Source organism: Daucus carota, chromosome 8 (genome assembly GCF_001625215.2).
Source record: "Daucus carota subsp. sativus chromosome 8, DH1 v3.0, whole genome shotgun sequence".
Classification (NCBI taxonomy): Eukaryota; Viridiplantae; Streptophyta; class Magnoliopsida; order Apiales; family Apiaceae; genus Daucus; species Daucus carota.
Window position 1 is genome coordinate 26,763,371 of NC_030388.2, and position 21,538 is coordinate 26,784,908.

The 21,538-nt window shown below is 32.2% G+C and overlaps 2 protein-coding genes and 1 long non-coding RNA gene across 3 annotated transcripts; 2 read left to right on the forward strand and 1 right to left on the reverse strand.

Moving 5' to 3' along the window:
- The first annotated feature begins 9,597 nt into the window (after positions 1 to 9,597).
- Positions 9,598 to 18,218, forward strand: LOC108197370 (uncharacterized). Its single transcript, XM_017364967.2, has 7 exons — positions 9,598 to 9,914; positions 10,187 to 10,304; positions 10,586 to 10,674; positions 10,798 to 10,844; positions 10,924 to 11,012; positions 16,698 to 16,831; positions 17,372 to 18,218. The coding sequence occupies exons 1-7, from the start codon at positions 9,813 to 9,815 to the stop codon at positions 18,026 to 18,028; spliced, it is 1,236 nt and encodes a 411-aa protein (XP_017220456.1). The 5' UTR covers positions 9,598 to 9,812; the 3' UTR covers positions 18,029 to 18,218.
- On the forward strand, positions 11,019 to 12,975 carry LOC135148394 (uncharacterized). Its single transcript, XR_010286562.1, has 2 exons — positions 11,019 to 12,625; positions 12,707 to 12,975. It is a non-coding gene; the product is annotated as an uncharacterized LOC135148394 (long non-coding RNA).
- On the reverse strand, positions 14,175 to 16,704 carry LOC108197371 (uncharacterized). Its single transcript, XM_017364969.2, has 4 exons — positions 16,127 to 16,704; positions 15,955 to 16,050; positions 14,535 to 15,879; positions 14,175 to 14,419 (listed from the first exon to the last, which is right to left on the reverse strand). The coding sequence occupies exons 1-3, from the start codon at positions 16,269 to 16,271 to the stop codon at positions 15,593 to 15,595; spliced, it is 528 nt and encodes a 175-aa protein (XP_017220458.1). The 5' UTR covers positions 16,272 to 16,704; the 3' UTR covers positions 14,175 to 14,419; positions 14,535 to 15,592.
- Positions 18,219 to 21,538: the final 3,320 nt, after the last annotated feature.

The following is a 21,538-nucleotide window of genomic DNA, read 5'->3' on the forward strand; positions in this document are numbered from 1 at the left end:
GGAGTAGTATTGAATCTTTGTAAATTTTATTTTAGTTAATTAAATAAAATGTTAAATTTTCTTTGTTTTTCTAATTTAATGAATTTATTGAGTTTAATATTAATATGAAATCTTATATTATTGTTAAAAAGATTAGAATAATAATATAAAAATATTTAGAACAATAAAATATTGATATAGGAATTTAGACCAAAATTTAGGCCAAACTGTTGGAATAGAAATATGATTCGGTCTAAATTTGGACCAAGATTTAGACAAAAAACTGGATTCACTGTTGGAGATGGCCTAAGAAAAGAGGAAAAACCCTCCTCAAAAAAAATACAAAGATACTTAAAATGGATTTCAATTTCTAATAATTTGAATATATTCATTTATCAAAAATCGAATTATAAACCAAAATTATCATTTTAGTTCTATTTCGAATTCTTTTTCTCTCGAGAGTCCGAGAGAATCCTAGGTAAGATGAAAACAAGAGAATTTGTATAATAATATTTATAATAAGATCCGAATCACGTGCGATTTACCAAGAAAACTACCAAATTAAGCAACACATGATATGTTTTAGTTACGTACATGTTCACATATATAGAATATATATTCTCACTTCTTACAATTAAATAAAATTAAAAACTACTCACAATAATATAGAAATTGGTGTGCAGTGAATGGAGGGAGGTGGATGATGTTCAAATTTGAAATGAAAATGCATGCGAATTTAGAGTAGGTAAAGTGTCAACTTTGGTACACTTGGGCCACCTCCCTTATTTTATCACTTAAAACTCTAAATTTAATAACACAACTCCATTAGTATTTGAAGAAACTCTCTAGCATCTCACTCTTCTTTCATAACCCAAAAAGTCTAACCCTGCCAACCTGACACACAAATTATACATACATTTGCACACCCTTGTGAGTTTTAGGAGAAAAGATTAAGGTTTTGGTTGGTAAATAATGAGTGAAAATACAGGTAAAAAAGAGAGAATCTATGAAATATATGCATGCGGACAAATGAAAAGTAACGTACACTAGCTTCTAAATTTTATATTACTTCTTTAACAACAACGATAAAGCTTACGTTTATTTCCTTTACGATTTTGGGAAGTCCAATTATCAGCTTAAACTCCGGTTTGGCTACTTGTGTGTTTTTATACTTGACAACTTGTCAAAAATATTTTTAATCTTTTGAGGATGGAAAGGTTTGGCACGTGAAGAATGTCTGCGAGATTATGGTGGTTGATAGGCGGTCTCCGCCGTAGCGAAGACGGTCTTTGGGAGCATGGTTTGTGCAACTTACAAGAACAAACAAATATCAAGGTTTTGACTTCTAGGACTAACTAATCTATATAATATAGGCTTCATCTTGCCTTAAGATTACGGTATTTCAATAACATTGCAAAAATATATATATTCAAAGATACATAAGATAAGTAGAATAACTCTAGGCATAGTATCTTGTTCAATAATAAATTCATTGTTACCGATTTAGTGATGATTTGTGATTCTTCACGATGTATCATTTTTTTAAATATATAAAATGATAACGAGATCATAAATCATTCATTAAATAATGATATATATTAAATAAGATTGTCTGCTAAGATTTATAGACACAAGGATAGAGTTGATATATTATTTTTTTTTTTTGGCCCAAACACAACTCACATTTAAGTCGCTAAAAACGGGAGTATATTTTCTATTAATATTTGAACAATAATTATGAAGTTTAATATCAATATATAATAAATTGATACATTCTATTATGTAATGTAATTTATTTTATCAAGTAACATATATTTTTATTATTATATAAAATTTAATAATTTAATACATTTTATTTTTAAGCAAATTAATTCTTGAATAATTTAAATAACTCATTAATAGATAAGTTGAACAAATCATCAATTTTTAAGAAATGGTCTTAACCAAATGATACTTCACAGTGCACCCTACCATTTACTTATTAAATGGATTATTAAAATCATATTACTTACTTTAATAACTCCAAAATTTTATTTCTGCAAATTTCCAATTCACCTCTCAAGTAATCAGTATGATGATATATAGCGGCCAAAGCAATCGAATAATTTACTGAATGTTTTACCCAGTGCCTGAGCGAATCATTCAGAACCGATCATTTTACTCAAGTTTTCACCTTCGAATCTTCTTCCAATTATTCCCTTACGCCATCCACTTAACGAATCAGGCTGAAAAAAAATAATTAGTCAGCAAAAAGTAAAAGAGTCTGAACGAATTTAATATTCCCGGACAAATATTTTTTAACCAGATGAGCATATATGCTCACATTTGTTCACGGGCACTGTTTATCTAGTGATGGTCCTTCATGTTCGTCTTCACTAGAAAGAATAGCATGCATTAATTATAGTCAAGATTACCGCAAAAATGTGCCCACAAATGCCCATAAAAAGCTGAATGTGACTGCTGTGAGTGATCAGCATATAATGTGGAAAAGGTGATCAGAGGAAAATGTGTGAATAATCCAATATTTGAGAAAATAATTTGGCACAATTAAGGCTCACATGCATATGTTAGGAGTACATGTATAGTTTGTCATTGAGGTATGTACATATTGGGCCTTTTCCGTTTACTTTTCTTCTCTCTGTTTATAATCTAATTAATAAAATTTAGATAATTCGCATAATGAGTCACGTTCTCACTGTCATGTCTAAAATTTGATTATATATTAATGGACCGGGTTTTTATTACATACATTTTAAGTCCATCTGTACTATATTATAATAAGACAACATGGGTATAATTTGTAATTCAAGTTTTTAATTATATTTTTTGGTTTGGTACTCTCCTTTTGGTACTACAAGTCTACAAATGTGGAGTCTATTATAGTTACATTATTAAACAGTTTCAAATACTAATAACACTAATAACAATACATTATCATATAATATTTCATTAAAAAAATTTTAATGATGTTATAAATATACAATTATGAATATTTTTTTTTAACAAGAACCTTCATATAAGTTTAACTTTAACGTGTTCTATTTCAATATAAACACGAACCATTACATAACTCTTTTCAACTCTAATCTTAAAAGTTACTATTGTCAAAAAAACCAAGATTACAAAATTACGTTAAAATTCGATTGATTAGATTACCGAATCTTTCAAAGGTATTACACGATCGGCTATGTTTGGAAAAGATTTAAATTTTCTGATTTTTTTTTTAAAATCTACGTGTACTAAATTCGGATTAAATGTACTAAAATCCTAATGTGTATATATATTTTTTCGAGTTTGTCTATTTTCAAGTAAACGGGAGAAAATATAGTCAGTTGAATAATATAATTTAATTAAAATTCAATCCATTAATATTAAAATACTAATAAAATGATGTTAAAATTTAAATTATAAATAATAAATTACGAACTATATAATCGCCCGTGCTTCGCACGGGTTAAAGGCTAGTAAAATTAAAAAGATGAAAGAAAAGACGAACACTTTTAAAAGGTAAAGCGTGTTCTTAGAGCTGTTTCAAGACGAGGTCTCTTGAAAATATGATTTTTAAGCATGGACTTATTATTAAATATTATTGGGAATATATAGGAAGAGAATGGGCATTGTCTCTCTAGCACGTCCATTGGAGAGTTGTCTTGTAACTGATTTCTCAAAAAGATGGTGAGATGTGTAGGAAGAGAGGGGGCGCCGTCTCTCTAGCACGTCCATTGGAGAGTTGTCTTGTAACTGATTTCTCAAAAAGATGGTGTGTTCAGGAACATTTTTATCTAGGGAAGATGTAGTCAAGCATGTATAATATTAAAGACTTATCCTTTGAAAATAATTATTGAAGACTTACCCTTCTGAGGATAAATTTGAAGACAATCCCTTCGGGGATAATATCGAAGACTTACTCTTTTGAGGGACATGAAGATCATCGTTGGTCATGTATTATGCCGGATTATCCTCGTGCAGGGGTTTAACATGATCACGTACTTATTTAAGAACCTCCGAGATAGATTGAAAAATGATTGCATATTTTAATTCTATATTCCGATGAGTTATTCTTAACTTGGGATTGAGACGATTAAATGTCATGATAGTTTAGGGGAGACTTTTCCTTGTATTCTGGCGGGTTATCATCACCAGGGGTAAGAATTTGTCCATACATATTATCGGATAGCCATGGCTATACAATAAGCTTCCTTCCAAGACATAAAAAGTAACGGTTAGTGTTAATTATTTCCTACAATTATGGGTGATGCCAAATTCATGACATCTATGAATTAGGAGTGAGAAATTGTGTCTCATGCCTAGATATTGATGGAATTAATATTCCCCAAAATATATCAAAACCGTCTTAGCAGAAATCCGTAGATGACTCGTCCAGGATATGGATTATTACCTGAGCTATGAGCTAAGTATGCTTTCTTGACCTCCAAAGACTAAGTATGATTTGATCTCTTTAGATAAAGAGTACGTATGCTCATTATAAGAATTGAAAAGTGAGAGAGATTAAAAAAATAATCGACATTTCATTTGATTTGAATGCTAATTGTTATCCCTGATTGAGATGAATTTATTCATGTCTATATAGTTTTATTAGAAAACTAGCACTGTAGCCCGTGCGAGGCACGGGCATGTTCTCATATGCGTGATGAATATTGTTATTCTTGTTATTGTTCGACAGTGTCAAAAATAAAGAGTTTAAATTTTAGATCCTTGTTATTACAGTGCAGTGTAAACATATCTTTTATTATTAGAGTGCGATAACTGTTAGGTGTCCTTAAAATAATGTAAGCAAAGTGTCACAATGATATTTCTGTATCAGTAAAGTACAACGTTGATATTCAACTGGTTGTAGTGTATCTTCCTCATTCACCTTCAATATATTTTAATTATTTTTTTTAAAAAAAAATTGACTATTTCGACCAATAATTCACCTAAGAATTTAATTAAACTTATAATATATTGTTTCACTGTTAGTGGAATATCACACTAATACTACTCGACACATGAAATATCACCCTGATAGGTAACTGGTTGTGACGTATCATCATTATAATCCTCTTATAGTAAAAATTTTGTACATATTTAGGGTCCTCCTTAGCAAGGTAACACCTTTATATTCAACTGGTTGTGGCATATCATCCTGATAATACTCTGATATTAGAGTATGTTGTGGGTAGTTAAGGCCCTTTCTAATTGAATATTTACATTTTGATTAAATATAGTTGAAAATTGATTATTTCAGCCGGAAATTTGCCCAAAAATTTAACCAAGTTTATAAATATGTTGCTCCACTCATAGTGGGAAATACACTGATACTCCTCTACCCGTGGATTATAACCTGATACTCAACTGGTTACGATATATCATCATGTTAATCCTCTTGCAATCAAAGCTTTTGCCGGTATTTAGAGCCTTCCTTACTAAATATACTTATTTTGGTTAAATATTGTTGAGTCACGGGCATGCTGGGTATTAAGGGCCCCAACTTACTGAATATTCATATTTTGGTCAAATATTGTTGAAAATTGGGTAGTTTGGCCGAGCATTTACCGAAGAATTCAATTAAGTTTTTATAAATATATAAGTTTCACTCTGAGTAGAATATCACACTGTAGGAGTATCATCCTAATACTCCTATATCATTGGAGTATCATCCTCATACTCAATTAATTGGACGTATCACCATGATAATAATCTTACAGTCAAATATTTTACGCATATTTAGGACTTCTTTACTAAATATTCATAATTTAGTTAAATATTGTTGAGACACGGTCACACGGAAATGTTCTCATACACGTGGATGGATGTTGTTATCTTGACATTGTCCAAGTGTTATGTTTGGGTTCTTGTTATTGCAAGGTGATGCGTTAATCATTAATATGAATTAGATATAGTTGTCCTTATAATAATGCGAGTAAGGCATCACACGGATATTCTTTTACAAGTGGAGTATCATATTGATATTTGACTGGCTGGCCGTATCAACATGATAATACTCTTGCAGTCAAATATTTTGCGAATATTTAGCACTTCTCTACTAAATATTCATAATTTGGTTAAATATTGTTGAGACACGGTCACACGGGAATGTTCTCATGCGCGTGGATGTTGTTATCTTGATGTTGTCCAAGTGTCAGATTTGGGTTCTTGTTATTGTAGGGTGATGCATTAACCATTAATATGAATTAGATATAATTGTCCTTATAATAATGCGAGCAAAGTATCACTGATATTCTTTTTCAAGTGAAGTATCATATTGATATTTAACTGCCTGTCGTGTATATGTTGCAAAACTCCGAATGAAATATCACATTGATATCCAATTGATTGTGACGTATCCTCATAATAATTCTTTTACGGTAAAATATTTTAGAGGTATTTAGGGCCCACATATAATTTAGATAGGCATTCATCCAAGAACTTAATTAAAGTATTTTTATTAAAAATTATGCAAAATTAGATTTTTTGACTATAAATTAGTTAGTGTGGTACATGCTTTGACGATGTAATTAATTACCTACCCATTAATAACTAACATATTATTTACGAATTTAATTATGAATAAATTAATATGTTAGTTAGAATCACACATATTAATTATAAAGAGTTAAGTTCAATGGAGACCACATTTTTTCTGGAGACCTGGAGACCACATATGTATGTTCTGCAAGTAAAATATTTCATAAAAACATTGCAAAACGTATAATTTTACAAATCATGTTCTCCGAAATCATTATCACATTTAAAATCTTGAATATCATATAAGTTTTACATGTGGAACATTATAAAATATTTTGTTCTACGAAATATGTTTAATTTGCAGAACATTTGTTCAACTTGCAGAACATACATTATCTACTTATTAAACATAGATGATCTTCAACAATTTTAATGAATACGTGATATTTGTAGAAAATATTTTACAAAATAATGTATTTTACAGTGTTTTGATTGCAAAACATACGTGGTCTCCGAGGTCTCCGATAAAATAGCGGTCTCCATAGAAGGTATTAATTTAATGTATTAATAAAGAAGGTAAACACATCAATTACATGTCTAATAATGAATTTATTAAAATCTTAGATATAAGTACACGTATTAATTGCAAGTTATTAATTATATGTATTAATGGAAGAGATATTAATTGCAAGTGTATTAATGAAAGAGAGGGTTAAAAGAGTAATTTACATGATGAATAAAATGTGGCATGTTGGTCTATTATATATACTAGCTTATAACCCGTGCAATGCACGGACGGTTAACATATTTGTTATTTTATTGTATATATTTTAAATTTATCTAATTTTGTTGTAAAAAATAAAATTTTGATAAAATAATGTGGTTTAATAAATGTTTTATTTAATGGTGGGATAAATTCTTCACAGTTAAGTTCGTCAAATGGCTAATTAAAAATTAGGTCGAACATATATATTTTAATGAGAATGTTAAAATATTTTCTTTTACATGTTATAATTTAAGGAGGCCCATAATAATTGGTTATATAGATAGGCCCAGAATAATTGATTATATAGATAAGCCCGTATTTTGGCCAAAGTACTGCCCTACCAAACTTTTAATGTTTTGGCTTTAAAAGGATTATTAATTGGTTAGAGCAAGTCCAATAGGTGTGCTAAATCAAGTGTTAAATCCAAAAATAGGGAATATGGGATAAAATTGCACTCCAACACTATTCTAGTGATGTGCTAAATCACTAGCACAAGCCTCCCCTTCCCTATTTTTAGAATATGCTAGCCACTTCTAAACTATTTTTATCATTAAAATATTCATTTCCCTCTCTCCTCCACATCATTTCCCTCTCTCTTTTTTCCCTCTCTCCTCCACTATTTAATATTATTATAATAATAGGGAATGGATATAAGGAATAGTATTGGAGCTCATGTGCTAAATCACTAAGAGTATTATTTTATAATATTTTTAGGGAACCTCTTAGCATAGTGTTGGACTTGCTCTTATATAGATAGGCCCATACTTTGGCTCAAATTAAAAAGAATAATTGGTTATATAGATAGGCACATAATAATTGGTAATATACATAAGCCCGTATTTTGGCCCAAGTACTGCCCTACCAAACTTTTAATGTTCCGGTTTTAAAAGGATTATTAATTGGTTATATAGATAGGCCCGTACTTTGGCCCAAATTAAAAAGAATAATTGCTTATATAAATAGGCCCATAATAATTGGTTATATAGATAGCTCGTATTTTGGCCCAAGTACCGACCGACCAAACTTTTAATGTTTCGGCTTTAATAGAAATTAAAAAGAATAATTATTTATATGAATAGGCCCAGAATAATTGGTTATATAGATAGCCCGTATTTTGGCCCAAGTACCGACCCACCAAACTTTAAGTACCAACCGACCAAATTTTTAATGTTTCGGCTTTAATAGTAAGCCTTTAACCCGTGCGAAGCACGGGCGGGTATATAGTTCGTAATTTATTATTTATAATTTAAATTTTAACATCATTTTATTAGTATTTTAATATTAATAGATTGAATTTTATTAAATTATATTATTCGACTGACTATATTTTCTCCCGATTACTTGAAAATGGACAAACCCATATATATATATATATATAATACATTTAATCCGAATTTAGTACATGTAGATTTAAAAATTAAAAACAAAATCAGAAAATTCGAATCTTTTCCAAACATAGACGATCTTGTAATACATTTGAAAGATTCAGTAATCTAATCAATCGAATTTCAACATAATTCTGTAATCTTGATTTTTTTGACAACAGAAACTTTTAAGATTAGAGTTAGAAAGGGTTATGTAATGTTTGGTGTTTATATTGCTATAGAACACGTTAAAGTTAAAAAGAGTTATATAAAGTGTTTTGTTAAAAAAAATATTCAAAATTATTATTTATAATTTTATTTATAACATCATTATAATTTTTTAATGAAATATTATATGATAAGGTATTGTTAGGAGTGTTTTTAGTATTTGAAACTGTTTAACAATGTAATACTCCACATTTATAGACTTGTAGTACCAAAAGGAAAGTACCAAACCAAAAAATATAACTAAAATTTAGGACTACAAATTATACCCATGTTGGCTTATTATAGTATAGTATAGATAATAGATTAGTAGAACCTGATCCAAGTCATCATTTAATATTTTGTATTTGATCCCTCGATATTTGTTTATGCTATAGATTACTATCAATAAAAATTAAATAAATATATATTTATTTTATTCAGAGATGGATATTGCTAAGAAAGACCTCTAAAATGAAAGATAAAGCATAGATGTCTATATTATTTTCCTTTTCGTAACTAAAGACTTAACTCTAAAAAATGGAATAAATGAAAACTTCCAACAAAAAATAAACAAATATATATAAATATTTATTTCAAAAATTTATATACTCCATATATACATTTCCTGATGGACATAGACCAATTTTTTTCCATCAAACGACCCAAAGGGTGAAATAGGAAATCCATAATGTGAAGGGCCCGACGGATTCCGTTGAGTCCCTCGGTTAAATTATGATGTTGACTCGACAAGTTATACAAAGAACAAGTACAAAGTAACGGCTTCCGTCACCGCTATATATACGGGCTTCTAAAACTATATCTCACTCACTCAGTTCCAGAAAATAAAATCAATCCTTGTTTTAGTTCCAGCAACTACATCCTACATATTTACACACATAAAACATCCTCAAATTTTGTCCATGCTTCAATATGTCCTAATGCTTGTAGTTCAACTCTAGTACTTATATTGCACTGCAGTTTGAGTTGTGGTCTCAGCAATCTAAATATATATCTGAAAACAAAGAGAAATGGGTAAGAAAGATCAACAGCATCATCATTCTAGCCACCAAGACAAAGTGGAAGCTGTTCTCAATCTTCTCAGAAAACAAGCTCCGCTCACTCTCAAACAGGTACTCTCTCAGCACTCTTCTTAGGTAGTTCAATACAAATGAGGTTTTCAATTTTAACCTATACTATTCGTACTCTTCATCTTATCTCGAGTACCCGTATCAGACACGAACTACTCAGACACATATATGAACACTAATACTTATTTTAGACAAAAATTTTATAAAATTTTCAAATTATTGTCAAATCCGACAATCGGACACATGTATTCATTGGCCATTTTTAGCCGAGTCCGAGTTTTAACGGAGCTTGTTTGTCGAAAAAATGGCTGCAGGAGAAGTTTTGCAGCATAGGATGTGTAGAGAGATTCTTGAAAGCAAGAGGAGAGAATGTCAAAAAAGCTGCTAAGCAACTCAGAGCTTGCCTTTCTTGGAGAGATGCCATCTCCATTGGTAACCACACCTCACATTAATTCTTTTCATTTAATTTTTAAATAAACCCTATTTTAGTTTCTCCATTTAGATTCTTTTTCTTGCTCTATTTGGTCACATCCATCCAATATGATTTCCCTTTTTATAATATTTTTCCATAAACAACAACTACATCATTTGAATTGGGCCGAGTCAGTAAAGTACGGAGCAGAAAGGAATAGTAATAGTGGCAATGATTAAAGTGAATAAGGAATAAAATCTCGGAGCTCACTATTTTGCATGTGATTTTTCCTTTTTTTTAGAGAATTTAATAGCCGATGAATTTTCAACTGAGCTTGCCGAGGGATTAGCTTTTGTGTCCGGTTTTGACGATGACTCTAGACCGGTTCTGGTAAGTCTTTTGAACTCTTTCGAAATTTGTATCTGTGTATTTTCATACTGTGGTCTCTGTCAATGCAACTTATTATTCTTTATGTAAAATCACGCAATACCCTTTTTTTGTAATTTCGCACAGATATTCCGAATCAAGCAAGACTACCACAAGTTCCATTCACAGAAACAGTGAGTTATCTCGCCTTGTTTGTGTGTATTCGATGATTTCTTGGGAGACGTGACTAACATGGATTTGGAAAATTTTCAGATTTACTCGGTTGTTGGTGTTTACACTGGAGGTTGCAAGACAAAGCATGGCTAAAGATGTTGACCAATTTGTCCTCCTATTCGATGCTAGTGAGTTTCTTTTGCTACTTTTATACAAAATGTTTCGATTCGTATTATTGAGGAGTTAAAACTTGCTCAGAGTCTCAAAATTTAAAACGCATTATTATTCTTCTAAAAAATTTACTCTTCGATGCTACATATTACTACTAGTACTACTGATTATCGTATGGAGGAGTTAAAGCTTGCTCGGAGTCTTGAAATATAAAATTTTTAATTATTTTTTGAAAAAATAACTCTTTGATGCTACATATTACTACTACTACCACTGATAATCGTATTGAGGAATTAAAGCATGCTCGGAGTCTCGAAATATAAATTTTTTAATTATTTTTCGAAAAAATAATTCTTTGATGCTACATATTACTACTAGTACTACTGATTATCGTATTGAGGAGTTAAAGTTTGCTCGGAGTCTCCAAATATAAAACACTTAATTATTTTTGAAAAAAATTAATTCTCTCATACTAGCATATATTGCTAGTACTGCTATTGATTACCAATCCCAAAACAGTCTGTAGTAGGGTAGTAGTAGCATGTAGTTAAAGTAGTTGTAGTAATGTTGGGAAAAGCAATTAATGGTGATTCTTTGGAGCCATTTTTTAACAGATTGATTCATCAGTGTGACTTTTTAGCTGTGATTTCCTATGTCACTCAATAAATTCGAATCCCACTTAGATTTAATTCAGCTTTGATAGTGATTGTGGTTAAGGAAACACAACACAATAACACTAGGAGTAGCTGCAGAAATTGCCTGCACTGCACTGTGAAGTCATTTTCTTTCATTACTCTCCACACAAACTGCCTTTTCTCATCTTTTGCATTTTCCATGATTTTTATTCAAGAGTTCCAAGAATTCTTCTACTCCCTCCGTCTCAATTTATAGGTTCATTTTGGAATAAACACACATATTAAGAAAAAAGTTGGTTGGATGGAATCTTATCACATGTATCATTAATTAGTGCATTGATAAGTGAGAATATTGTTGAGTTTCAAAAAAATCACAATAAATATAGGGATTTAGTGCATTGAGAAATGAGAATAATGTTGAGTTTCAAAAAAATCACAATTAATATGTAGATAAATTTGTATTGAAAAAAGAGAGGGACAAGTATTTTGGGACAAATTTTTTTTCCAAACTGGACATATAAATTGAGACGGAGGGAGTACTACTCTTCTATTATCCCCAACAGTGTAAAATTCAAATTTGATGACTTTATGGAGAAATGGATTGGTTTGTTGACTAATTAAAAGTGAAATCAGATGGTGGGCTGGGAGAGTATTTTAGTGGGGCTTAATTTAAAATGCTACTCCCTCCGTCCCTATTTATCTGTCCACTTTGGGACTAAAAAGTTGTCCCAATTTATCTGTCCATTTATACAATCAAAGCAAAAAATTTCACTTTTACCCTTGTTTAGGTTTACAATGCGACTCTTAAAAGTTAAACATGTTCAGTTTAATGCTCATAACTAATCTAAAGAACTGGAGAGGTCTTTGACTTTACTATCTTCTAGGAATAAACATTATGGCTATTAATCCCCTACTGATACTCTTTGAGTATATAAACTCTTGTATCACCATTCTTCTACCATCATCGATCCAGAATTTTAGTTCAACTAAGCTAAGTAAGTACTGCAAAAATATGAATAATTTGGATTTAAACAAACTGCCACATGAAAATTTTGATGAAAACCCTCCTCGTGCAGAAGCTGACAACGGTGGGCAACAAAGAGCTGGTTTGGAGTTCGATTTGAACGAGTTGTCGACGCCTGAGATGGACTTGGCTTTAAGCGAATCAGTCTCGGAAATTATATATATTTTCGCGGCTATTTACTTTCCTCTTGTTTTGCCGTATCTTTGATAAGAGAATTTTGCAATATGTAAAGATGTTTTTGTTCTAGCAATGTTATTACAACTCAAATCGGAATGAGACTTTGATCTTAGTTATATAAGTGCTATGAATGATCTTGATTTCGATCTTGTTAGTTTCTTTCTTATTTTTTGATGTACATCTATATGTAGTTCTTTTATTTTTGGTGATATGGTTTTGTCTGTTTTAAGACTCACCGGAAACAGATATTGGTTTCAAGAATTCCACCCCAACAAACCTCCACCAGAGACACTGGTGACGCCGTACAAAGTACATGCGATAGAGAGCATTAGATTTGGAATAGTAAGTTGAAACCTTTCACCGCTAGACAGACATTAGAAATTGGAGAAAGCTGCTTAAACATAGGAAATCAGCCTTGGAGTTGAGTTCGTCTCAGCTTTCATAGTATAGCAGACATCATCTTGGTGCTACTAACAACTGTATAATATGACTCTGGCTTGCTAGTAGTTTTTACGGGCAAACTCACATTACAGCTTGTGTGACACTAATCAGATGTTGAATTACTTCACATTGTCTTGGATCTAAATGCTTTTGAGAATATTTTCTAGCTTCTTTGGTGCATTTAAAAGCATACAAAGTAAAGTGGTAAATAGCAGATGCTAAATTTCTACCTTACCTGCACATGTGATCAGCCAAAATAGCTAGCAGATCAGAAATTCAATAAATGATCCAGATTTATCAAAATTTAGAGAAAATAGTTTTGAAATGACAATCTCTCTGGCATAAACAGTATGCCAATGCGAAGTGCTTAATGGTTTCTTGAGTGATGATATAGAAGTTATACAAGAGGGAATGGAATGACAAGAACTAATATTATCAAAGCATCCTCAACCATGCCTGCAAATACTTGCATCAACTATCAATTTACCAACTTAATAAACATAAGATAAGCATTGCTCTCTATGTCACCACAAGGACAAAATTACATCGCAGATTTTCATTTGAGTTCAGCCATTATGCTGCAGTGTTCTGGAATATTCCCGGTTAGAATATGTGATTTAAGACAACTGTTGCTCGCAAATAAATTCTGAAAAAATCTTGGCAGGCCTGATCACCTTTATAACTTGCCAGGGTTTTGTAGAGGCACAGTCCATCACATCTCAGCCAGTTCTGTTATAACCTGAGTTTGATTTCAATTATCTAGACACCCAAAAATCTCAGAGAGAATATTTTCTAACAGTGACAGAGCATACATAAATAAACTATTCGAGACATACATAAATAAAAACAAGATCATTACACGATCAAGAACAATTACGTCAAGTAAACATCAAAGACAAACATTGATTAAATAAAAAGGTCTAAACTCATATATATTGAATTCTTACTGAGACAAGAAAGCAAGTACAACTACAAAATAAAGAGTGCCCCAGTAGTCTAAAATTTGTTTCAAACATATCAATCCAACAAAACTGGTTTAAAACAGAGCAAGCAAATCTATCTCTTCTTGGAGACTCTAACAATCTTTCCCCTGCGACCAGTAGTCTTAGCAAATCTATCCCAGTAGTGACGGAGACCACGATGGTTCCTGCAACAACAAAATAACAGATTTTAAGAGAAGTTTGCCTACGGTTTGTGCACGTCAATAAGACTAGGAAATACTCCAGATACACATATTAAAGTAAGACGACAGAGGCACAAACCTGATTTCCTATTATGGCTCTGAGTTCAGCCATTCATTTATGTCTTCGATGAGCTTTGCATCACATGGCATTTGAAATGGTAGTCTGCCGTTCCTTTCTAAACCAACCTTATTGATATGAGGAATTTTATAACCGATGGACCCTCTAGTTTTCATTACTTCAATCATACACAATTGCAAACTTAAAAATACATGATTCGATCTGATGGGTGAGTATGCTTCAAATGCTCTCTCAACTGCAGAGATTAACTCCTCAACTGTTCTTGTGGCTTCCTTCTGCTGTAAAGCTTGAATTGCATTGAAAAATCCCAAGTCCAACACGTTCATGTCAGGAGAGTTTGGAGGCTGATTGTACAATTGGATATCCACACCAAGTCTGTTCATAGCTAAACGAAACTCTTCGTCATTAGGATTAATATGAGTCCGAGCATTGTCTTGTTGAATAAATAGAGTAGTGTTATGAACATCATCAGGCCACTTCTCTATAATGGCAGGAACAACTTTGTTGATTAAAAATGATCTCACCGTATCCCTTCCAACAGAAGTCATTGGTTTAGTTACAAGAGTTCCTGCTGGTCTATTTGAACTGCTCCTTTTTGCAGGCTCCTTAGTAATAAACGGAAATATTCCGATCTTTCCAGAGAATAAGACATTACCAGCTTCATCAAACCTTGGGCGTGCTACCGCTGCTAAGAACATGACCTTCGTTAAAAAATTCTTACTTTTACAAGTTCTTTCGGGATCACGTTCCTCCTTGAGAAGATAATATTTTTCAGATTTCTTGCTTAAGTAAAACCACTTCTCATCGATGTGGATCCTATTGTCCATACCAATGAATCTAGGATCATTGCTATCATTATTTTTGTCGATCATAGATAAACAGAACTGCACCCTTGCTTTCTTGTTTGACTCCTTTAGAAAAGGTTTGACAGGATTCGTATGTCGGCGAAGATCATCACCAGTTTGAACATTCCGATGCAAGGCAGATTTACTCACTTTTGCAGCACAAGCTAGTGATCGGATAGTTGTTCTTTTTGAAAGAGGAATTCTCCGAATTTGCTAAAAATCAATTACAATTCTTTTTCTCCCGCAATTCTTTGTTTTACGATGGCTAACATCAACAACAGAACTGTCCAGCATACCTTTTGCTTTTCTCCATATGCGAGAGATAGTACGATTTGATACAGAATATTGTTGAGCAATAAGAGGTATAGTACCATGGCGAAGCTTTCCGTTGACACTTCTATGCAGCAAAGCCAAAAAAACTTCCCGACGTTCAACATTTGACAACGTCTTTAATCTTCTTGTTACAGTCTCATCATGTGATCCGACTTCTTCTCCTTCTCCTGTGAAGCCAAAAGTAGTATTAGAACAAACCTTTTTATAAACTGAATAAATGAACATTGTTCATACAACATTACCGTTTAGAGGAGCTTCATGTGAACTTATATTTCTTGTTATTTCTTCTTGGCTTTGGTCCAGGTCCCGTATATCTTCTTCTGACAAATCTTCTAAGGCTGTATATGTGCCAGACCATGTAAATATCAGTACAATGTTAAAAATGCAGCCATATAAAAACTAAAATATACATACGAATGTTTAGATCAAATAAACCAGCATTGTTCGAGCCTCCTTCCGTAAATGTTTCTTCATTCTCTTCTAATCCCTGTGAAAGATTTAAATCAAAATCATGTAATCCCGGTGAAAGATTTAAATCAAAATCACGTGTGAAACTCATGATGCATCCAATGATTATTTTCTGAATGAAGCTTGTGTTTAGGTTCCATTATATAGACTAAATTGGTGGGAAAATTCAAAATTTTTAACATCATAAAAATCATTGCAGAGGGAAAGCTTGAATTTGCTCTAAAATTTTAAGAGGGAAATTTGATAAACTATGGCTTTGTTTGTGAAATAGGATGGGATGCAGAGAAGACGAAAATAGATTATTGGACTGTGTATTTGATTGAGTGATTATGAGAGTAATTAAATTTGTATGGGATAATGAGTAATCCCATCAGTATTTTACACATTAAATAAGGGCATGGCTGGAAGTTCTTTCTCAAACTTAAATTTTCTTAAGATCCGTGAAGTTTTCAAAATTGGACAGATAAATAGGGACGGAGGGAGTAATTATGTGATTTGTGTCTTGGATTATGGACAGGCTTTCACAGCTCAGCATCAGCTTTTATGAATATGTATTTAGCTACACTCAAGATCATAGCAGACTACTATCCTGCTCAGCTTCACAGAGCTTTTGTCATAGACCCTCCCTCTCTTTTCTCTTATCTTTGGAAGGTATACATTCCTTCTATATACTCTTCTTACTCAATCACTGTTTTTTTCACTGCTTTAACTCTCATTTTGAATTATGTATGTGCCCTCAGTTCACATTTTGTGAAGTTGAAGAAGTTTTGTTATTCTTTTTAGCAGAAGTTTCCTCACTATTGTGACAGATAAGGACAGTAGATAAAAGTTAAAAATGTACCATTTTTGGAGGAAAATGGAGTTGACAAGTTGACATTATTCAATTTATTGTCACAAAGTACAAATATAAATTTGGATTGAATTATTGGATTTTATTTTCAATAACAAGAAGTTGATAATTCGAAACGTCAGGTCGGGAATAACTTATACTACGTGTAGTGCCAGTTTGTTCACAAGAATCTGGAGTTTAGAATTATTTATAAAAATTCTGAGTGTTAGTTATTTTTTCACGACTTTTGTTTTTTTTTCGAAACAATTTAATAACTTTGTTCACATTTCTATTGCACTCCTTTAATTTAATTAAGAAATCAATTTTTTTAAGTTAACTCAACCGATCCCGTAATTTTGCAGGGAGTGAAGGCATTTGTGGAGTTATCACAACTCACAACAATAGTCTCATCACTAGATTTCGAGGAGTCTTTGGAGTGCAATGACTTCACATTCCACCCGCGAGCCTCCTCCCTCCGATTCGATTCCTCTTCAATCCCATCAACGGCCCAGATCGGCGCATGCTCTTCCTCCCGTTTCTCATTCACCGTGGCCCACCACTTCGACTCCGTCAAGCCATGGTACCTCAGCCTGACCGACACGTCAGCCTCCAAAGTCGGCCCCACAAACGCCTCTCTTATCGGTCCCAACGCCAGGTCATTCTCATTCGCATCGCCAGCTGCCAGGACGCCACGTGGCAACATCCCCACCGTTGTCCGAAAGAGCTTCTTTCCATCCACACCGTTGCCTCAGAAGACTCACAAGTTTGACCACTCGAAGATCAAGCAGCCTCGAACACCCAAGCCATCTTTCCTACAATCACCGTTCTTCAGGAAGGAGTGCCACGTCAGCAAGAGTGACAGGTGTCGCGAATCGTTCTTACCGTTTTTAAGATTCTACCGGAGGCCGTACGATGAAATGAGCTACAGGTCGAAGATGAAGCCGCCGCTAGGTGGGCTCATCTCCATCATATCCCCGCGGCTAAAACGTCGACACGTGTCAGTCTCTCAGCGCTTCTGATGACCAGGAAGAGTACATATGTGATATGTCTACATGCAATATTATTTACGAGTACTATAATAACAATTAAAGACTTTAAGTATTATCTAAGTAGCTAGCTTCAATAATTGTCCAATTCATATGATCTAGATTCCAATGGTAAAAAAATAGTGGTAATGTACGTTGTTCTTAATTAAGTGGGTCACAAGTATAGTGCGTGCAATGGGAGATAAGATGCGTTTTGGCTGATTTTGAAGAATGTAAATGTAGAAGACAATGCATGGAAATACGATACCGTGGTCGTCAAGGAGAACATTGCGTTGGAAATTACTACTTTGCATCATATACGTACATGTTTCCTTGATAACTAGCAAGAAAGTATAAAATTAGCTCAGTCCATTTTTCACTCTTCACTTTTGGAAGTCTGTCTCACAGTTTTTTATATTTCGAAAATAATAATTTTTTATTATGTAAAAAACTAATTTCATGAATTATTTTCGTCCACTCCTTTTAATTTACCAAATAAATATTAATATTTATCTTATTCAATTTATCAATTCAATATTAATGAGACATGTCATTTTATCGATTCGCGTTATTATTTGAAATTATATTTATAATAATCTATAACCAATCCCAGAGTAAAGAATTGGTGGGAGGAAGAAGTATTAAGTATGATAATAAAATTGAACTTAAAATAATTGACTCTACAGAAATCATTTAATTGTATACTCCCTCCATCCCTCTCAGAGCATCTCAAAGAGGCTCTTCATTTAGGCTCCTAACTTGAGATTTGAGGAGGGAGAACCAAAATGTTGCTCCAAGAGACTCTTAAGTGGCTCTTAAATCTTAAGAGCCTCTTGTTTCTCTCTCCTTTCTCCTCAAAGTTAAGAGCCACCACATGGCTCCTAACTTATTTTTTCACAATAAAAAAATCCTTCCCTCCAATCAACCTCCATCTTTCCCGCTCTTTTGTTATAGTGGAGCCCAATATATGAATAAAATATGAAATAGAGAAGAGATGTAGAGAGTATTGTTGGAGTTTACACTCTTAACTTTGTCCTAAATTACTAAGAGCCACATTTTTTATATTATATTTAGGAGCCAACAAGGAGGCTCTTGGAGATGCTCTCATTTCTTATCAAATGGGTTGGACACGGAGTTTAAGAAATATGTATAAAGTAGTGGAAAAGAGTAAGAAAAGTGAGTGAAGTGGTGGGACCCATTGATTTTTAATGTATAAAAAGAAAATAGTAGAGTAAAAGTAGTGTGAAAAAGAAAGAAAAGAGTTATTAACCAAAAAACCCAATCAACTTATCATTTTTTTGCCAAAAAACCTTTGAACTTTTATTTTCACTAACAACCCCAATAAACTTTATTAAATTATATAAAAATATAAACCATGGTTAAATTTAAGTATCTTTCCCTTATTTGCATTTCTTTATACATGTATGTGCCACATGTTATCTATTCATTAATAAATATAATTTTTTTCTTTAATATTTTATAATATTATAATTTTATAAACCCACGCTACAAGGAAGATCTAAGTGTTTTCATCGTTTGTACCAAATAATATATTATTTTGACCGTTTTATAATTTATTTAAACGTAATTTATATTAATTATTCTACTTAAGTGTCTAACTTCTACGAGTCATATGTATATATATTCTACTTAAGGATAATTGGTGGATTATGATTTTATAGTATGATATTTTTATAATTTTGATTTAAAAATAATATGAAAATAAGTGAAGATGTACTTGTCACATATCAGATTTTTCACCCCTTTGTTTTTTCTTCTATTATTTGAATTGTTATATTTTGTCAAGTAAGCTATTTAGGTACTGTTTGGGGTTGCTGTTACAGACAGCAACAACAGTTTTTTGCTAAAAAACAGGTGTAAAACTGTTTGTTAAATCTAAAAGCAGCTTTTAGCTGAAAAATTGCTTTTAGAAAAAACAAATCCTCACATGCTTTTGAAAAAAGCTGTTTTCAGCTTTTGCAGGAAGCTGTTATAAATTTCACTATCAAAATTCACCAAAAAAAAATTCTTTTTTTATATTAGAACTCAAAATAAGCAAGTATCAAAAAAATTAGCAAACAATTATCAGATTTATATAACAGCACTTTTTTACCCGCACTTTTTCTGACAGCACATCAATTTTTAACAGCACTCCCAAACAGATGCTTAATCATCATGATTATTTGTTAAAATTCACGGACACGAAAGTTTGTATCAAAATCATAAGGTATATTTATTTTAGATCTTGTAGTTAAATCTTCACAAAAATAATTTTTTTTAGTTTTTTGATTAATTTTAGTCATGTTGCCACATAAGATGTGTTAATCATGATTAATCTATGTAAGAGCATCTCCAACCATCCAAAACCCTTGGCTAAAAGTTGAGTTGGCATACCTAAAATAAAAAAATTTAGCCAACAGCTTCAAAAACTCAACTCCAACCATGCTCAGCTGTTGTCTATAAATTTAGCCAACCTCCTGTGGATGGCTAAATTTGTCGAACCTCTACAGGTCTGTAAGAAAATCTGTAGGAAGATTGTACATCATTTATTACCATGTTGAACTGATATATTCTATTTTAACAATTTAAAATATTACTAGCATACTATTTTTAAATTATAACCAACCAATATAGCCAATACCACTAAAACAAAATGTCTTACAGGTTCAGCAAATTTTACATAATGTCTTACAGGTCCAATTTAGCCAACAATTATAGCCAACGCCGTTGGAGATGCTCTAAAAGATAAGTAACTCCGATTAAATTTTTTCATGAATTTAGTAAAGTTTATTGGGGTTGTTAGTGAAAAGAAAAGTTTAAAGTTTTTTGGCAAAAATATAAAAAGTTGATTGGGTTTTTTGGTTAATAGCTCGAAAGAAAAGTGGAGAAGTGGTGGGACCCATTAACTATTTTTGGTAAGTTTTGAAATGTAAAGAATTGGATGGGACAGCCAAAAAGGAAAGTGTAAAGAAATGGGAGGGACGGAGGGAGTATTATTTTGCTGGATCTGCAGCATATCTCGTCCGTCCTCACTCTTCAATAACCCTAATATCCCTAGACCATGAAGTTTGTAGAAATAGTTGAGAACGATGAAGGGGTAATTAGCTTACCGAAACCCTGAGAATCTCTGGTGTACGACAACATCTTTTCACTCGTCAGCAAGGCTGATCATAAGTCACTTCCGAGTTCCGCATAATAATAAACTATTGTTCATGTTCTAGATTTCACTAACCCCCTGAGCAATAACATATTAAAAAAGCGGTGTTTGAATTTTTCTTTTTGTATATAATATAAAGAAGAATCTTTGACATTTTTTGGCTTCGGCTTATATAATTATTGCTAGGTGAAAAAAATATCAACAAAATTTGAAAACTCACGCAATTTTGTAAACTTGTGTTTGTACTATTGTTCAGTCCATGCACTATTCAACACTAGTTTTCAAGAATCAATGAACAGAGTTGGTAAGAATATGTGTCTCCATGTATTATTGTATAGCAAAGTCAA